Source organism: Oncorhynchus nerka, linkage group LG12 (genome assembly GCF_034236695.1).
Source record: "Oncorhynchus nerka isolate Pitt River linkage group LG12, Oner_Uvic_2.0, whole genome shotgun sequence".
Taxonomy (NCBI): Eukaryota; Metazoa; Chordata; class Actinopteri; order Salmoniformes; family Salmonidae; genus Oncorhynchus; species Oncorhynchus nerka.
Window position 1 is genome coordinate 20,167,927 of NC_088407.1, and position 20,444 is coordinate 20,188,370.

The window sequence follows — 20,444 nt, forward strand, 5'->3', positions numbered from 1 at the left end:
TTAAAGCCTGGAGAAATCCTTAGTTCTCCATCACTAGTTTACAGGCCACATCATGCTGGCTTGCAAAGTGACATGTAATCCTATTGGAATCCAGACCGAGTTAAGATATCAAACAGTATGTTTATTTACACACAAACTGCATTCAGAATGACTGTCAGGGTTAGAAACGTAATAAAGTAAAAAACATTTAAAGTGGAACAACCATTTCAATAATGGGGGCAATACATATATTTAACTGATTGGATTAGTTTAGATTTGTATTATTTATCTTTGTTTAGCATAATATTAATCAATCAATGTACATGCAAAAGCACAGATATTTAAAAAAATCTCACCAAAATATTCACCTGCAATAGAGCATGCTGGGAAATAGTTTTATTTAACCAGGAAAGATCCAATTATTATTTTACAATGACGGCCTACCCCGGCCAAACCCTTACGACACTGGGCCAATTGCACGCCGCCCTATGCGACTCCCGATCACGGCAGGTTGTGATTACAGCCCGGGATCAAATCAGGGTCTGTAGTGACACCTCTAGCACTGAGATGCAGTGCCTTAGACCACTGCACCACTCAGGAGATAATGATGGGTGTGGTTTTGATGGTACTGCTTTACTCTCCACAGTGTAAAACAATAAGTCTGGGTATTAACACAAACACTGGGGGTTCTTTTACACCACTGAGTGTTAATTTCACATGTGCAGAGTGAATTTAATGCCTGAATCTTAAACTAGAAATGTTACCCTGAAAAATCGGCACTGTCCAATTTGCTGTGTGCGAGATAGCCAAAATGTTTTGGGTCAAACGTCAGTCAAGCATTGATCATCATGTCACCAGAAAAATACCCTCAACATGTATTGAAAGGAGCATCAAGCTTTCACCGCCCTGTGAAGTTCATCATAACTTATTTCATCCGTATCCTAATGAACTGCATGCTTTCCCGAGTTGTAGTGGGAAGACCACACAACATGTCATCGCGTGACACCAAGTTTACTTCAAAATCTATGATGGTTATTATGTCAATATTTTTTGCATTAAAAGCATTTCCCATGATTCATTTTACAGACACAAAAGGATTTTCTGTGGTATTTAGTTTTATCAAACATTTGGAAAGTTTACTGACAAATCTGCTGATTTCATTGGGGGTGGCAGGTAGCCTAATGGTTAGAGTGTTGGGCCTGAAGGTTACTGAATAGAATCCCCAAGCTGACAAGGTAAAAATCTGTTGTTCTGCCCCTGAACAAGGCAGTTAACCCACTCTTCCCTGGTAGGATGTCATTGTAAATAAGAAATGAAGGTTAAATAAAAATCTGTCCTGATATTTTTTTATCTGACATGCACTTTCCTCACATTAAAAGGTTGGATGGAAACCTGGTTAATGTCAAGCCATTTTGAGGACCCTCCCCCCACTAAATGTCGAACTGTTTCCTATCAAATTGAGTTATTTTATAGGCACTACTTTATAACATTTAGAAAGAAAAAGAAAATCCGAACAGTGCTCACTTCCTTTGTTTATTCAAGTTTGTTAATGTAAGCTAACAGTTTAACTTAAACTGTATATATTTATAAACTTTTTGGGAAAGGTTTTGCACAAAAGCCGCACACCAAATTTCAAATAATTTCATATAAACCCCACCCCTCTCCGTGTTGAAATCAATGATTGGTAGGATTCTGCCTCGCGTCGTTCTTCTTCCCATATAGGAGTGGTAATATTAAGTGTCTATCTTCTATCTCCGCCCACCTTTTTGCACGCTCCCGTGCCTTGTTTTGGAGTTTTATTTATGGTCAGCGCACTCCCGATGCCCGAGCTATCGTTTGCTTCACACTGACATCATAGCGGATTACAATGTCAAATATTTTGGAAGCAGCACTAGCCTCCGGTTTTACACCCCGCGAGAGAGATTCGTCGTTTATATTCCAGTCATTTGAAATATAAAGTTGCAATATTTTTCGCATGAAACATTTTTTGGGGATGGAATGATACATTCAAGTTAAGGTATGGAGTTATGAAAGCAACCCAAGTTGATATGCGCATATCTGTAATAGGGGAACTCAATCAAAATATCATCGCATTCCCCATAGCTATATTACATAATTTAGAATATATGAAAAGTATGCTTATGTGTGGCCTGCGTTTTTCTGCAGCATCACAACTTGAAATTTCATTGGTTGCATTTAAGTTACGGGGTTTCTAGACAGCGTGTTTATTATCAATTTCACTTGCTTTGGCAATGTAAACATAGGTTTCTCATGCCAATAAAGCCCCTTGAATTGAATTGATTCACAGCGAAGTCACAATGTTGATTCTATGTATGATTGTTTAGTCCACTACAGCATATTATGGAAATGCATGGTGAAAAAACCGTCGGGTCATGCTTATGGCAAAAAAGTTGTCGCGCTACGAAAAGCTCCCTCCCGCATTACGTAATAACAGACCAGCTGTTTAGAGATGCTCCTGTGAGAGGTGAAATACCCCTCTGATGACGATAAACATTTCAATCCCTCTCAGCTAGCAGCAGCATGCGAGCTTGTGGTGAAATGTATCACCTCGGATATACAAAAACTGTCGAGAGCATTTTCCGATGGAACTTTCCAGCCAGTCGTTCCTCCGACTGTGTTTATCCAAACTGTAGAAGGCTGTGTTTCTGTAATACTGTAGAGTGAATTCCCTATTGTGTATTATTTATAACGTTAAACATAATATATATTATACATTATAAACCGGTTGGCCCTGAATGCTGATTCACTAAAAGCGTGCTATATCAGACCATATACCACGGGTATGACAAAAATAATATTTTTACTGTTCTAATGACATTGGTAATCAGTTTATGATTTCAATAAGGCTCCTCGGGGGGTTGTGGTATAATGGCCATATACAACACCTCCTCAGGCCTTATTGCTGAATTATAACACCTCCATTGTGATCATACTGTAATAGACCTACTTACTGTAATAATGTTTGTCCATGACGAGGCTTATTTAGTTTGAAAAAGAAAGTATGCCTACCACATACCCAACAATTTGCAGGTGCAGCCAGAGGTGAAAAAGTATAGTCATTGGATACTACTATAATATTAATAGGTTTCCCTAATGTAAAGAGCGTTGTGATTACTGTCCGTAAATGAAAAACTCCCTACAAATAAAATGTACTATTGTTATTATTTAATGTATATTTTCATCCTGTCTTTTAAACTATGCCGCCATCCTATTTGATGTGTATATGTAGATATGCTGAATAACCCTGAGCCTAGGCTGCATTAAGCAGGACACAACGTTGGCCAATGTTCAGATAGACATGTGTTATGTAGAACAAACATGCCTCTCTGACGTATAGAACAAGGAATCACATCTGCTCTTTTCATGCCGTTCATATCTGAAAGGTTCCACAAGGTTTGCACACTGAACCCGAGCCTGACCCCTGTGTCCCCTGTCTACAGGTCTATGTAACAGAGAGTGGGTCAGGTCAGGGATGCTGCAGCATCGGAGGGAATCTGACTCTCATGGCCTGTTTTCATCTGGAGAGACCTCCGACAATGACTGTGAGGTAACATCATGTGTGTGTGTCTTTGTCTGTTTGAGCAGTATAACCCACACCGACTCAACCCTAATCATGTGAGGGCAAGAGATAGGACATTTACCATCCCGTGTGTGGGTTTGTGTACGCATGTGTCTCAGTGTGTGTCTGTGTGTGTGAGACATTGGTAATTAGGGCCCCACTGTTAGGTTTGTACTCTACACAGCATGAAGCATACTTTCTAACCTCTGCTGCTGTCCAATTAGTGATGGACTGATGGCTCCAGATAAATCATTACTACTTTCTGCTCTCTCTCTCTCTCTCTCCTCTCTATTCTCTCTCTCTTCTCTCTCTCTCTTCTCTCTCTCTCCCCTCTCTATCTCTTCTCTCTCTTCTCTCTCTCTCTCTCACTCATTCTCTCTCTCTCACTCATTCTCTTTCTCTCATTTTCTCTTTTGCTCTTTCTCTCATTCTATCTTCTGCTCTCTCTCATTCTATCTTAATCTCATTCTATCTTTCTCTCTCATTCCCTCTCTCTCTCTCTCTCTCTCTCTCTCTCTCTCATCTCTCTCTCTCTCATTCCCTCTCTCTCTCTCTCTCTCTCTCTCATTCCCTCTCTCTCTCTCATTCCCTCTCTCTCTCTCTCTCTCTCTCTCTCTCTCTCTCTCTCTCTCTATATATATATATATATATATATCTGTCTCCTCTGTTTCTCTCTCCGTTCCTCATTTATCATGCTTATCTCTCTGTTTCTTGCTCTGTCACACACACTATCTCTCTCATGCTGTTTCTCTCTCTCTTACTGTTTCTATTTCTCTGTATCTCTCACTTACTGTTTCTCTCCCTGCAGATGGGGGCAAGTTGTGGAGAAGTTGGCGTAGTGTGTTTGTGTGAGACTGGACCCTGCACACTATACTCTGAAGCACACACACAGACACCGGTGAGAAGTGGTGTTCTATAATATTATTTTCTACATCCAAGGGAAGATACAGAAGCATCAATTACCCTGGACAATATTTAAGCAGGATTCAATCCAGAACTGCACTATTACAGTGGGTTCTGTCTCTTCATTACAATGCTTCACTCCAACGCTTCGCATGAAATTTGCATACAGTGGAGCAGAGCTCAACTTTTCTACCAATCCGCTAGCAGGGCTCTCGCCGCTCACCTTCCCACAATCCCCCACACATTTCTCTGCGTATGCCCTCGTTGAAAATGAATGGGGGCGGAACTTCTCCTGTTGAATTCGTTGTTAACGAAAACCGTACACTATAGTGAGCTTGACATTTAAGTGTAATAGTCAGTTGAGCCGACTTCTGCACCGTTTACTGCAAACATTGCCTTTAAAATCTGCATTGTCGACGATGCGCAATCGGATTGAGTCCCGGCTTTAGTTTGTTGTGCCTCGCTGAAATGCATATTTATCTCTCCCTATGCATTTCACCTACATACGTATCATGCTGTACACAGCTCACGACTCTCTCTCTCTCTCTTTCTCTCAGGACACACTAAAATGTGAACACTGTGGGAAAAACAGGGTAGTGATAACCAGGTACTCAGAGGGATATGGCACAGAGGTAGGGTGTGTGTGTGTGTGTGTGTGTGTGTGTGTGTGTGTGTGTGTGTGTGTGTGTGTGTGTGTGTGTGTGTGTGTGTGTGTGTGTGTGTGTGTGTGTGTGTGTGTGTGTGTGTGTGTGTGTGTGTGTGTGTGTGTGTGTGTGCGCGCGCGTGTGTGCGCGCGTGTTCGTTCAATGACACAAATATTGATGTTACAAAACATCAGTACGGTTTCAACTCAGTATGGTTTATTGAACGTAATCCATATAATGTTGAATGATGATGCACACAAACATACTGAAGTATTACCTTTGTCAAAAATGTAGGTGTCTGAAACCAATGAGTGATTGTACTGCACACGTGTACGTGTGTCTAATTCATGTGACTCATACTGTGCAGGAAGAGTGTGCCCTGTCCGATCCTCAGGGTGACAGCGATGCAGACGCTGACATCGAGGACACAGATTGCAGGTTCGACACACACCCACACACACACAAACACACTGCTTACTCAACAATCGGTCACTCATAAACAGTACCTATTGTCTTTTCATTTTGTTGCTGTTTCGATTGGTCCAGACTACAGGAGCCAGGTTCTCTCCAGCGAATCAGTTCGCGGAGACGGAAGCGACCACGAATAGCACGGCAGGACACCACGGAGAGTGAGGACGATGGGGGGAGGAGTCACAGGAGTCACCGCTGGAACCTCAGACTCAGTCCCCACCGGGCTCACAACAGAACCTTACTAGAGGTACCTCAACCACACAGAACCACATCACAAACCTAATACACAACCACAGTTACACCTCATCGCAACCACATAATGAAACCGCTATATATTGAAAGTCTCTCTCTCTCTCTCTCTCTCTCTCTCTCTCTCTCTCTCTCTCAGGAGAGTGTATCACAGGTCAGACCGTTAGTGATCTGTCGGCCCAGTATCAGAGGAGACGGTCAGGGGCCTCCAGTCGAAGGGCCCAGAACTGGCCCAAAATGGCTCTGGTTCCTGTGGCCCTCGTCTCTTTCCCTGCCTGTCGTTCTCCTCCTCTCCATCCCTCTCTCTCTCTCCTTAGTCATCGTCATCATATCTTTCCTGATGCCTCGGGACAGTACTTGACCTCACTTCTCTGTTTTATTTCATTCATTGTAATATTTTTCATGGAGTAATATAATTATGCTTTAATCACCTCGCGTCACCACATCATGTTGTTAATTCATGTGTGTATACTGTAAACAAATCATATTAGACCATAAACCATAGCAGCATCAGACCATAAGCCATAGCAGCATCAGACCATAAGCCATAGCAGCATCAGACCATGAGCCATAGCAGCATCAGACCATAAGCCATAGCAGCATCAGACCATAAGTCATAGCAGCATCAGACCATAAGTCATAGCAGCATCAGACCATAAGTCATAGCAGCATCAGACCATAAGCCATAGCAGCATCAGACCATAAGCCATAGCAGCATCAGACCATAAGCCATAGCAGCATCAGACCATAAGCCATAGCAGCATCAGACCATAAGCCATAGCAGCATCAGACCATAAGCCATAGCAGCATCAGACCATAAGCCATAGCAGCATCAGACCAAAAGCCATAGCAGCATCAGACCATAAGCCATAGCAGCATCAGACCATAAGCCATAGCAGCATCAGACCATAAGCCATAGCAGCATCAGACCATAAGACATAGCAGCATCAGACCATAAGCCATAGCAGCATCAGACCATAAGTCATAGCAGCATCAGACCATAAGCCATAGCAGCATCAGACCATAAGTCATAGCAGCATCAGACCATAAGTCATAGCAGCATCAGACCATAAGCCATATCAGCATCAGACCATAAGTCATAGCAGCATCAGACCATAAGTCATAGCAGCATCAGACCATAAGCCATAGCAGCATCAGACCATAAGCCATAGCAGCATCAGACCATAAGCCATAGCAGCATCAGACCATAAGTCATAGCAGCATCAGACCATAAGTCATAGCAGCATCAGACCATAAGTCATAGCAGCATCAGACCATAAGTCATAGCAGCATCAGACCATAAGTCATAGCAGCATCAGACCATAAGCCATAGCAGCATCAGACCATAAGTCATAGCAGCATCAGACCATAAACCATAGCAGCATCAGACCATAAGTCATAGCAGCATCATCACCCTTTTCCACAACAATATTTCTGAACAGGCAGCTTGTGCTCTTCATATCTCTTTCTGTCTCTCTCTCTCTCTCTCTCTCTCTCTCTCTCTCTCTCTCCCACTCATTTGCAAAAATAGACCCCTTGGCTTGCTGCTTATGCTGAAGATGGTGTGATATGTGGGTGGCAAAGGGTTTTAGGGTTACACGTGTTTTGTAGGCTCAATAGAAATACATGTAAATTACCGACCTATGCAATCTACTGTTCCTGCTCTGTCTGTCTGTCTGTCTGTCTGTCTGTCTGTCTGTCTGTCTGTCTGTCTGTCTGTCTGTCTGTCTGTCTGTCTCTGTCTTTCTGGTAACTGAATCCATGCTCTGTCCTTGGCACATGAGTGAGTGCCGCCCCCACTCTCTCACCCTCTTGTCTCTGAGGTATTTAGCCTGTGGATCCAGGGACCCATAGATCTAAATGACAATTTGGCCTAATTGAATGGAAGCAGGATTGCACAGACGGCACCCTATTTGCTATATGTAGGGAATAGGGTGCTATGTCATTCACAGGAGGAAGTTCATAAACTAGACTGTAACTAGGTAAGACAGATAATCCAGTACACGTAAACCTGTATTGTACTGTAAGTGTTTGGTTATGAGGGGACCACCTACTCCTGCTTGTAAACCAGGTTATTACACGTTTTATGTTTACTGTATGTAGGATGTATTCACCTCCGGCTTATAAAGTATGTCTGAAATCCACTGCTGTGATCCACTGTATCTGGGTCAGAGGAGGCTGGTGGAAGGAGCTATAGGAGGACGGGCTCATGGTAATGGCTGGAGTGGAATAAACCACATGTTTGACTCCGTTCCATTGATTCCATTCCAGCCATTAGAATGAGCCCTTTCTATAGCTCCCCACCAGCCTCCAGTGATCTGGGTGTTAGTTAATTTACATTTATAACCCCCAAAAATTATCACAATGTATGTTAATCTTTATGCTTCATTGGGGCCACAGTAATCAAATAAAGCTATATTGTATTTTGACAACGTTTATTTTTTAAATTCATTTTATATTTACGTATATTTTTAAATATACTTTATGGGTTAAACTGGAACATGGATGTTGATTATTGGGCGATTTGAATTGCAAATGTATATCTGATTTAAATAAGTATTTATTCAAATGCTTATGACCACTCTTATGTTCCAAGTGCAGAAGTGTTAGTCATCAACATGGAAAGACTGCTTCTCTACATCTCTCTCCTCATTTCTTCAGGAGAGCAGGAGATGATGGAGTGAGCGAGGGAGGGAGAGAAAGACACAAAGGTGAGGAGTAGGAGGTGGAGAATAGAAAGAAAAATGAGGGCACCACTCACGACTATGAAACAGTGAGGACAGAATGGCATTCTGTGTTAAATATGTGAGTGGCAGCTCTCTCTCTCACTCACACATGCACGTACGCACGCACACACACACACACACACACACACAAAAGGGCCTGGGGTGGGTGAGAGTCCCATAAGGAGGTTAGTTACTTAGCACCCTACTCCCTCCCTCTTCCTCTTCCTTTAGGCTAGTCTCCATGGCAACCATCTGATTCATGCAGACTGAAAGACAGACTTTTTCATAGCTGGATTGAAGCTTGCCAGATCAGAGCCGCCTACAGGGCGAGTATTGTGAATAAAACAGCATGCACATCTGCTATTTTATCAGCTCATAAAACATGTTATTTACAATTAGTTAATAAATCTTATTTTAGCTAACTTTCGTAGTTAGGAGTGCTACCAAAACATTTAAGGTTAGGTTTAAAATCAGCTATTCTGACTTTGTGGCTGTGACAGTTAGTGACCACTCTGCAGAGCTGCCTCCACTTCATGAGTCATCTCAGTAAATGTCAACCTAAGTGTGTGTGTGTGTGCCTGAGTGCGTGTGTTTGCGCTCTCTGTGTGTGTATACGTGTGTGTTTGCGCTCTGCACCGTATGTGTGTGATCCTTCTCGTAAAGAAGACTCTTAAAGAATGTTCTCCCTTTCTCTTGCTCAAGAATGGAGGAGAGGTGCCAAGGTTTTGTCTTGACATGAGAGAGGCCTTGGATTGAATCAGCTCAAACAGGCTCCAAGATGCCCCAAACAGTCCCCTTTTACAGTTTAAGAACGCATGCATGCATGGAGCCAATTTTTGCAACTTGTGTGCCTTTACAGATGTGGGATCAGTTTGCTACAATAGTTTTTATTTTACAATACTTTTTATTTTATTTAACTAGGCAAGTCAGTTAAGAACAAATTCTTATTTTCAACGACGGCCTAGGAACAGTGGGTTAACTGCCTGTTCAGGGGCAGAATGACAGATTTGTACCATGTCAGCTCGGGGGTTTGAACTTGCAACCTTCCGGTTATTAGTCCAACGCTCTAACCACTAGGCTACCTTGCCGCCCCTACACTCTAACCACTAGGCTACCGTGCCGCCCCTACACTCTAAGCACTAGGCTACCCTGCCGCCCCTACACTCTAACCACTAGGCTACCCTGCCGCCCCTACACTCTAAGCACTAGGCTACCCTGCCGCCCCGACACTCTAACCACTAGGCTACCCTGCCGCCCCTACACTCTAACCACTAGGCTACCCTGCCGCCCCTACACTCTAACCACTAGGCTACCCTGCCGCCCCGACACTCTAAGCACTAGGCTACCCTGCCGCCCCGACACTCTAACCACTAGGCTACCCTGCCGCCCCTACACTCTAACCACTAGGCTACCCTGACACCCCAGTGTGTTGTTTAGTTTTGAAATGTTCGTCAAAAGAGAGATCAGGGTCCAGAGTAACGCCAAGGCCCTTCACGGTTATTTTTTTGACAACTGTACCACCATTGAGATGAATTGTCAGATCAAACAGCAGATCTCTTTGTTTTTTGTGACCTAGACCTGTTTTATCTGAGTTTAAAAGTAAAACATTTGCAGCAATCCACTTCCTTATGTCTGAAAAACAGTCTTCTAGGGTAGGCAATTTTGGGGATTCACCATGTTTCATCAAAATGTACAGCTGTGTGTCTTCTGCACAGTAGTGAAAATTGACATTGTGTTTCTGAATGACATCACCAAGAGGTAGCATATAGAGCCCCACAGTGGAAATCAATGTCACCTTGTTCTATAGAGATTTACACGGTTATCAAAACGTCACGCCAGGGTAGTCCTACACGAAACACAGCCCTTATTTTAAGTTGTTCTAAAAATCCCTTCTAGGAAATATTAACTGTGGAAAATGGTTGCAACCATTTCCCTGTTTGACCGCTAGGTTTTATGCAGATGTTGACATGGACAGACAGACAGACAGCGATATCCATCAGTCTGGGTCCTGAGGTGGGGCTTGTGGGGCTGGCAGGGGTGCTGGAGTTTGCCTACACTGGGGGCTTAGCAGCTCTGAACAGACACACACTGGCCCAGATACAGACTGCAGCTACAACACTAGGGGTCCCCAGAGTTCTACAACTCTGCAGTGAAGAGGAGGAGAAGATGAAGAAGGGAGTAGAGAAGAGGGCTGGAGAGAAAATCTCTGCTGAAGAACAGATGGAAGGTCAGTTTTCAGTCCACCAGAGAGCTGTGGGCAGAGAGAGAGAGGGCTGTGATGTGGAGCTGGGGGTTGGTGGGACAAATCAAATCAAATGTTTGTCACATGCTGAATAAAACAGGTGTAAACCTTACCGTGAAATACTTACAAGCCCTTAACCAACAGTGCAGTTAAAAATAGGAGTTAAGAAAATAATTTACAAAATTAACATTACTAGAAAAAGTAACACAAAATAACAATGCTATACCGGTACCGAGTCAGATGCCAACCAGTTGCCATACCATGCAGTGATGCAACCAATGAGGATGCTCTCGATAGTGCTGCCGTAGAACTTTTGAGGATCTGGGGATCCATGCTAAATCTTTTCAGTCTCCTGAGAGGAAATAGGTGTTGTGCCCTCTTCTCGACTGTCTTGGTGTGTTTGAACCATGATGGTTTGTTAGTGATATGGACATCAAGGAACTTGAAGCTCTCGAACTCGCTCCACTACGCAGTCATGGGTGAAGGAGTACAGGAGGGGACCATGTGTTGAGGATCAGCATGGCAGATGTGTTGTTTACATCGGCTGATGTGAAAAGGGCTTTATAAATACATTTGATTAGTTTATTGATGATTACAGACGGCTGGTTGAGTAATCTGAAAAGGCCAGTAGATGTCACACTATGATATAGGAATACAAATTCTACTGTAAATAGTACAATACATGCAACAATAGCCATGTAAAAAGTGTATTCATTTTTTTCACCTTTATTTAACCAGGTATATGGGTTGAGAACAAGTTCTCATTTACAACTGTGACCTGGCCAAGATAAAGCAAGATAAAGTATAAGGAACCCACACTCAAAAAGAGAGCATTACAGCTGAGAAGTGGGAAAGAAAGAAAACACACATAGAACACTATAAACATACAGAACCAGGAGACGTCTAGAAAACAACTAGATAAAAGGTTAAAGGGGAACTGCAACAGCTGATTTGGCCATGTTTTTTGGCTTGCACCTCAAGAAATGCTGGGGGCCATGACAGGTGCCAAACTTGAGTTGGCATGGGGGTGTAGTTTGATGTGGGTGTAACTTGTTGGGGAAATATCGGGCCAATGGGGACATCATGAATACAGGACACTTATACGAAAAAATTAAAATAATAGCAAAAAAAAATTGTCTAGGTAGAAAAAGCTATAAAAAAAATATTTAAAAAATGAGTGGCAGTGAGTTTATTCTAACTTTGGCAACAACACTTGTCCTACTTATTTCACATCAAGATGGATCCTGTGATGTAATTGCTGAACACATCGCATGTGACGTAGTAGAAACCCTGATGATACCTGTAATAGAGGACATGTTGACAGAACACAATGAAATAGTTTCACATAGCAACTACATGCTGGCTGAAGTCTTCTTCTAACCCAGTCTTACACACACACACACACACTAACTGTTTGATTGTTGAAAGCAAAGCCAATGTTTGACAAAACGCTTTTGAACTGTTTAGCCATAGAATATCTACAGAAGCATGGACGAAGACCAATGTATCCAAATTTCTTCAACATGGGACATACAATTCCACAGATGTATCACCTGGGGTTGTTGATGCCGTTGTTCTCCAGTGAGTTACCGATACGGATCTCAGCACCATCAAGTCTCTCAGGACAGCAGTCTCCTCTGTTGGTGATGGTGACAGCTGTCACTCTGTACAGATCCAGCAGGTCCACTCTCCACCAGGGGTTGGTCTCCTGTTCAGTGTGTATGCAGGATATTTTGTGATAGTTTGAGCCTCTGTTGCCATCAATGGCATTGTTAGCCTGGCCATCCCCATACAGTGATGACTGGGTGGCCACTCCTTTCAACACCACGTTTACAACAGGCTCTTGGAGATAATAATTTTAAAGTGCATGAATATGACATGTTTATATGATGGGGGATAATAGTGTTGGGAAATTGAGTGGCGTGGTGAGAATATGGGTGGATAGTTGTGGTGGAAGGAGGAGTAGAGGTGATAAAGGTGCATATTTTAGAAGGGAGAGAATATGGATGGATAGTAGTGGTGGAAGGAGGAGTAGAGGTGATAAAGGTGCATATTTTAGAAGGGAGAGAATATGGATGGATAGTAGTGGTGGAAGGAGGAGTAGAGGTGATAAAGGTGCATATTTTAGAAGGGAGAGAATATGGGTGGATAGTTGTGGCGGAAGGAGGAGGTGATAAAGGTGCATATTTTAGAAGGGAGAGAATATGGGTGGATAGTAGTGGTGGAAGGAGGAGTAGAGGTGATAAAGGTGCATATTTTAGAAGGGAGAGAATATGGGTGGATAGTAGTGGTGGGAGGAGAACAGGATGTGAGAGGGGTGGTTAAGTCTGAAATAGAAATCAGGACTTCACAGTTATTATTTACATCTATACCCAGTATGCAAAACTGGTTGAATCTGTCTCTTTCAGCTCCTGCACTTCAGCTTTCAGCTCTTTCTTTGTGGCATTGAGCCTGGCCCCCAAAGTTTGTTGTCCATCCAGCTGTTGGTGCTCTAGAGAGCTCAGTTTAGCTTCCAAGCCGCTGAGTCCATCCACATATACTTCCACCTCAGAGTGAGATATTCCGACCTGCCGGGGATGACAACAACGACGTAACGACCCTCCATCTCATTACACTGGAAGGAGTGGACCTCTCCCGCTGGGATGTGGGAGATGACAACACATCTGAGCTAGAGATATGTTGAGAGAGAGAGCAAGCGATAATGAAATAATGATAGCGAATGTGGACGCTGTACAATCTACCATGTAGAATCTGACTCTTAAATATGTAGCCACCATTGGAGGCATTTCAGAAGAGGAAGGGGAGGACCATCCTCAGTAAATTTAATAAAAATATCCTTTTTACGTAAAACTCTAATAAATTATTTAGTAAAGTAAATATATTTAGTAAAACACACTGTTTTGCAATGAAGTTCTACAGTAGCCTCATCATCACCATGGTGTAGCCAGAGGACAGCTAGTTTCTGTCCTCCTCTGGGTACATTGACTTTAATACAAAACCTAGGAGGCTCATAGTTCTCATTCCTTCCATAGAATTACATAGTAATTATGACGACTTCCAGAGGACATCCTCCACCTATCAGAGCTCTTGCAGCATGAACAGACATGTTGTCCGCCCAATCAAAGGATCAGTGAATGAATGAAATCAAATTTTATTTGTCACATACACATGGTTAGCAGATGTTAATGCGAGTGTAGCGAAATGCTTGTGCTTCTAGTTCCGACAATGCAGTGATAACCAACAAGTAATCTAACTAACAATTCCAAAACTACTGTCTTATACACAGTGTAAGGGGATAAGGAATATGTACATAAGGATATATGAATGAGTGATGGTACAGAGCAGCATACAGTAGATGGTATCGAGTACAGTATATACATATAAGATGAGTATGTAGACAAAGTAAACAAAGTGGCATAGTTAAATGACATAAGGATGCAGTCGATGATCTAGAGTACAGTATATACGTATGCATATGAGATGAATAATGTAGGGTAAGTAACATTATATAAGGTAGCATTGTTTAAAGTGCTAGTGATATATTTACATCATTTCCCATCAATTCCCATTATTAAAGTGGCTGGAGTTGAGTCAGTGTCAATGACAGTGTGTTGGCAGCAGCCACTCAATGTTAGTGGTGGCTGTTTAACAGTCTGATGGCCTTGAGATAGAAGCTGTTTTTCAGTCTCTCGGTCGGAATCTTGTACTGAAAGCAGCGGATTTACTAAAGTGTTAGTTCTAGTAGCTATGTTGACTATTTAAATATGATTATATTTTTATTTATTTAACTATGCAAGACAGTTAAGAACAAATTTGTATTTACGTTGATGGCCTACCCCCGCCAAACCCAGGCCAATTGTGCGCCGACCAATGTGAGTCCCAATCACGGCCGGATGTGATGCAGCCTAGATTCGAACCAGGTACTACAGTGACGCCTCTTGCACTGCCTCAGATTTTGTTGGAAAAAAATCTTAAACCGAAGAAAACGTAACAAAATGAGGATAAACATGCCTAAATTTGTTTAATAAAATCTCTAGTTTGCAACTGTTGGACTAATGATTACACCCTAGATCAGCTAGATGCAGGCACAATTGTGGTATTGAATGTGTCACTGTCTGTCACCTTGATTACATACATTTCTCTCGACCTGTGCACCTACATTGTAAATGTTAATTCAGAGGCTAGGTTGTAGCAACCCCATGATGGATATAGGGGAAAATCGAGTATCATGTAGTAGCCGAAACCTATTGATGTTACATTGAGCTGAGTGAATTAAAATGAATGAGTCATCCAATATGGTGTAATATAAATAACGCCATACTCATAACAAAATATATATATCGTTCTCCCTTAAATGTCAACGACCACCACTGGTAGCCACATGATCGCTACAGAAGCACGGATGAAGACCAATGTATCCAATTCCTTCAAGACAGGACATAAAAATGTACAAATGTCTATGTATCACCTGGGGTTGTTGATGCTGTTGTTCTCCAGTGACTTACCAATACGGATCTCAGCACCATCAAGTCTCTCAGGAACAGCATCTCCTCTGTTGGTGATGCTGACAGCTGTCACTCTGAACAGATCCAGCAGGTCCACTCTCCACCAGGGGTTGGTGTTAAACAAAGTGCAGCTGCAGGAGCCTTTGTGATAGTCTGATTCTCTGTTGCCATCAATGGCATTGTTAGCCTGGCCATCCCCATACAGTGACGACTGGGTGGCCACTCCTTTCAACGCCACGTTTCCTGCAGGGACATAGAAAATGTTTAAATACAGAAATTAAAAAGTTACTCTTAATCATCTGACAGTGTATGAATTTGAAATGTTTACAAGATGGGGGACTAGTAGTAATGGAAGGAGGGGTGGAGGGAAGAGAGGTGTTTGGGACTGAAAAAGAGGTCAAGAGTTCAGTTATTATTTACATGTATCATCGAGCCTGGCCCCCCACACTCGCTGTCCATCCAGCTGTTGGTGCTCTAGAGAGTTCAGTTTAGCTTCCAAGCCGCTGAGTCCGTCCACATGTACTTCCACCTCACACAGATGGAGATACTCCTTCCTGCCAGGAATCACCACAACAACATAGTGACCCTTCATCTCATTACACTGGAAGGTGTTGGTCTCTCCTGTTGGTATTTGGGAGATGACATCACATCTGAAAGAGATAGAGGTATAGAGAAAAGTAGTTAATGATGGTGAATGTGTATGCTCTAGAATGTATCAGAGGATACCATCAGTCTGTTAAATATATAGCCACAGAATAGCTACAGAAGCATGGATGAATACCAATGCATCCAAATATCTTCAAGACGGGACATAAGAATTTACAGATGTCAATATGTCACCTGGGGTTGTTGATGCCGTTGTTCTCCAGTGAGTTTCCGATGCGAATCTCAGCACAGCAGTGCATAGTGCTGATATTGATAGCTTTCACTCTGTACACACCCAGAAGGTCCACTCTCCACCAGGGGTTGGTGTCATCCTGAGTGTTGGCTGCAGGATTGTTTATTATATTCAGGTTCTCTGGTCCCATCAATGGCATTTGAAGCTACACCGATTCCTTAGAGATGACTGAGAGGCCACTCCTTTCAACGCCACATTTACTGCAGGGATTAAGAAAATTATGTTTTAATACAGAAATGACAAGTTATTGTTAGTAATCTTACAGTGTATGAATTTGAAATGTTTAGAAGATGGGGAGAAAGTAGTGGTGGGAGGAGGAGTGGAGGGGTGGATGTTGGAGAAGAGATGAGGGATAGAAGTAGTGGGAGGAGAGAGGTGGATGTCGGAGAAGACATGGGGGATAGAAGTAGTGGGATGAGAAGTGGAGAGGGGTTTGTTGGAGAAGAGGGGAGATAGTAGTTGTGGGAGGAGAGAGGTGGATGTCGGAGAAGAGATGAGGCATAGAAGTAGTGGGAGGAGAGAGGTGGATGTCGGAGATGGGGGATAGAAGTAGTGGGATGAGGTGTGGAGGGGAGAAGTGTGGTTTTGTATAAGAGGGGAGAGAGTATGGGCGGGTAGTATTATAGGCTCGGCCCTAATTTATGTGTATTCTGTCACCTGGAGCCGCATGGAATATCATCTTGGAACACAAGGAAAGCACAAAGGACAATGCCTGAAGACTAGTCAGCCCTTCCACCTCAGAGGGGCCAAAATGTATCTCTGTTACAGTACCCAGAGACTATTGTGATAGTACTTTAGTATCCATGTTTGGTATGTATCACGTAATAGATCTTTAGATGGTTCTTAATATGTCTGTGAAGCAAATTTTATGTGAAAAAAAATGAAAGGACTTTCTAGTTTATCTGCATAAACCCATTTGGACTTGGCACTATACGCTTCTATCTGTAATCCAGTCACAAGCCAGAACAAATACAGACGGACCAATCAGAACATGTCTTTACCATCTCCCTGGTCTAGCTAGTTAAGCCAGCGATAATGTCACCCAAGCAACAACAAAAAACAGCACTGTAAGAAATCTTAAAGTAAATGATGTTGTCACAGTTTTTCAGTTATGACAATAAGTTGTCTGATTATCACAATACATTTCTTAATGTAGTTGATGATGTGTTCTCACTATCTTGGTAAAATAGCTACAGTCTTCTTAGAAACTGAACTTGTCTAATCCAGAAGTGTTAGATAGAACCTTATGGCTGAACCCAGATTGACACTTCAGAGCACTCCCCTAATAAAACTGATTTACAAATGTCTCAGGATCTTGATGCTCTGTACTTTAGGTACCTTTAAAGTGAGTACCTTAATGAAAATAATTTACTTCAAAACAGTTCTGAAATCTGGAGTGTGAAAACCCAAGGTCACAGAATCTTTGTCTATTTATTGTGGCTACCAGACAGCGCTTTTCATTATTTTGTCTACAACACATTTTAATTATATTATAATTAATTTTACAACCAATTCCAAATGCATCACAAGTAAATGATCTGCAAGGCAAACACAGCGTTCCATTGTAAATGAGTGAACTTCTGGTGTACCACAATGCAAATCGCTGTCGGTGTGATCGAGGTGTGAACCAATGAGTGACAAAATGTTACAAAGCCTGTCCAGATCATTTCAAGTCATCAGTCTCACGTCAAAGTTGAGTCCAGAGCCTTGAGGCTCGAGTCCACACCTCTGGTATTTATAATATCATACATGATAAATATTACTGTCCGCTACAGTATTGGTAGGAGGAGGAATGGAAGGAAGAGGGGTAGAAGTTGGGTAAGAGGGGTGAGAAGATGGGGGGATAGTGGTGGTGGGAGGAGGAGCGGAGAGGGGTGGATTGATGAAAAAGAGGTCAAGTGTTCACACTTATTATTTACATCTCTACCCAGTGAGCAAGACTGGTTGAAAATATGTCTTACCTCTGTTGTCTCTCTTCAGCTCCTGTACTTCAGCTTCCAGCTCTGTCTTCGTGGCATTGAGCCTGGCCACCAACAGTCTGTCCATCCAGCTCCTGTACTTCAGCTTCCAGCTCTGTCTTCGTGGCATTGAGCCTGGCCACCAACACTCTTTGTCCATCCAGCTGCTGCTGCACTAGAGTTCAGGTTTTCTTCCAAGCCTCTCAGTCTACCCACTTCAACTTTCTGGGCCTCCAGGTCTTCCTCTGTAGCATTGAGCTTGGCCTCCAGAGCTGCTACCTTATTAGATGTACCTTCATTCTCTTGCCTCAGTGTGTCTACTCTTGCTACCTGCAACTTCAGTTTTGCGTTTGTTGCACTGAGGTCCTCCTCCGGGGTTACAATCTTGCCCAGCTGCTTTTCCATACAGTCCACTCGATCTTTCAGGAGATTAAATGGATTTACCGGCTCAGCACAGACGGTGTATGGTAAGGCCATGGACAGGCAGGCCAGTATGCAGGCCAGTAGGAGGAGAGTAGTCATCGTTTCCATCGTCAAGGGATGTTCAAAGGTAAGGTCTCTACACTGACTGGCTCGGTGCAGTCTTGGTGCTCCTTTGTAGTTAGTCTTCAAGTGACTGAGTGTCAAGACGGTGATGATTAACCTGTTTTTCCCAAGGGGAGGATAATTTTTGTCTTGTGATGGCAAAGCAGTAAACTAGAAACAACTCACGTGTGCAGCTTAGACGGAACATTGCACTCACTGTTATCAAGATAGAGAGCTGGAGAAATTCTGGGAATGTCTACACAAGGAAATGTTCTGACATTTTCATATGCTACTAAGCCGTGTCGTGATCATTTCCTCGTTTGAAGACTGCTCGAGCAACATAACAGAAAAGGGGGGAGGACAAGGAACACATTTGGATGGAGTTCAGTCAACCTCATGTCAAGAAACCATCAATTGTTTTTTAAGACCGAGTGGAAAGCACCATCACGTGACAAATGAGAAGGTAACCAAGAAGAAGGAAGACATTTTTAACATGCTGTGCCAGGCCCAGTGATGGTTCACACACACTGTGGTAGCATTGCCACTGGATGTAATGTTTAAGAGAACATAATAATGAAATAAACATTTTATTAAAACAATATAGCCATTAAGAGATTCTAAAGTACAGTTTACAAAAATATGTCAGAAGAGCTTGAAAATCAAGTAAAAACTATCAAACTTCTCCAATAACAGGTCAAGTAATGTAATTTAACCCACATGATTATAATATTTGAGAGAAAATATTAAGGGAGATCATAAATGTTCTCTAAAACATTGACAACACTATTGATAGGCAGTGAATAACGTGCCCACTGGTCACACACGGGTTGAATCAACATTGTTTCATAGTACCCACAAAACACCAGTCTCAACGTCAACAGTGAAGATGAGACTCCGGCATGCTGGCCTTCTAGGCAGTTGCAAAAAAAAACATCTCAGACTGGCCAATAAAATGTAAAGATTAAGATGAGCAAAAGAACAGACACTGGACAGAGATACTCTGCCTAGAAGGCCAGCATCCCAGAGGTGCCTCTTCACTGTTGATGTTGAGATGGGTGGTTTGCAGGTACTATTTAATGAAGTTGCCAGTTGAGGACTTGAGGCGGCTATTTCTCAAACTAGACACTAATGTACTTGTCCTCTTGCTCAGTTGTGCACCGGGGCCTCCCACTCCTCTTTCGATTAAGGTTAGAGCCAATTTGCGCTGTTCTGTGAAGAGAGTAGTACACAACGAGATCCTCAGTTTCTTGGCAATTTCTCGCCTGGAATAGAATGACGAGTGTCAGAAGAAATGTCTTTGTTTCTGGCCATTTTGAGCCCGTTTCTGGCCATTTTGAGCCTGTAATCGAACCCACAAATGCTGATGCTCCAGATACTCAACTAGTCTAAAGAAGCCCAAAAGACAAGTACTCAACATCTATATAAGATCTGAACCAAATCAGACATGAAATGAAGCAACCACACACACACAGGGTGGATTTCATTCTGACCAAAAAGTTCACCATGTGATTTGACCAATTACTTCCTCATCTCTGGCTGAAGCTGACGTAATCCTTATAATCACGATTAAGTGTTTTGATTAAGTGAAAACCTACATATTCTTGGCACTTTCACCCATCATATGTCTAGAGAATTATGCTCATGCAATTGTCATGACAGGGGCATAACAAATATTTTATAAGCATAGTTCTACCCATTCTAATACAAACCTTGGACATGGCCACCATGAGATGTCTCATTTTTCTTCCAGACGCCCCACCTTTG

The 20,444-nt window shown here is 42.6% G+C and overlaps 3 protein-coding genes across 4 annotated transcripts; 1 reads left to right on the plus strand and 2 right to left on the minus strand.

Annotated features, from left to right (window-relative positions):
• Window positions 1–1,809: 1,809 nt before the first annotated feature.
• On the plus strand, window positions 1,810–7,038 carry si:ch211-63p21.1 (uncharacterized). 2 transcript variants are annotated; one of them, XR_003865003.2, is made up of 7 exons: window positions 1,810–1,996; window positions 3,441–3,547; window positions 4,368–4,457; window positions 5,020–5,069; window positions 5,474–5,544; window positions 5,653–5,824; window positions 5,966–7,038. XR_003865003.2 is itself a non-coding variant. In XM_029676060.2 (7 exons), the coding sequence occupies exons 2-7, from the start codon at window positions 3,473–3,475 to the stop codon at window positions 6,185–6,187; spliced, it is 705 nt and encodes a 234-aa protein (XP_029531920.1). In that variant the 5' UTR covers window positions 1,810–1,996; window positions 3,441–3,472; the 3' UTR covers window positions 6,188–7,038. The 2 variants fall into 2 exon arrangements, 1 of the variants encoding a protein (XP_029531920.1); XM_029676060.2 differs by having other exon boundaries at window positions 5,020–5,094.
• A 4,379-nt stretch (window positions 7,039–11,417) lies between these two features.
• Window positions 11,418–15,540, minus strand: LOC115139049 (fucolectin-like; the record flags this gene model as incomplete). Its single annotated transcript, XM_065024985.1, has 3 exons — window positions 11,418–12,636; window positions 13,300–13,457; window positions 15,263–15,540. Coding segments are annotated over 3 exons (729 nt in total), but the record flags the coding sequence as incomplete, so codon positions are not given.
• Window positions 15,453–19,572, minus strand: LOC115137921 (fucolectin-like). Its single transcript, XM_029674227.2, has 4 exons — window positions 18,159–19,572; window positions 16,140–16,397; window positions 15,720–15,949; window positions 15,453–15,542 (listed from the first exon to the last, which is right to left on the minus strand). Coding segments are annotated over exons 2-4 (429 nt in total). The 5' UTR covers window positions 16,337–16,397; window positions 18,159–19,572; the 3' UTR covers window positions 15,453–15,540.
• Between the last annotated feature and the right edge of the window lie 872 nt (window positions 19,573–20,444).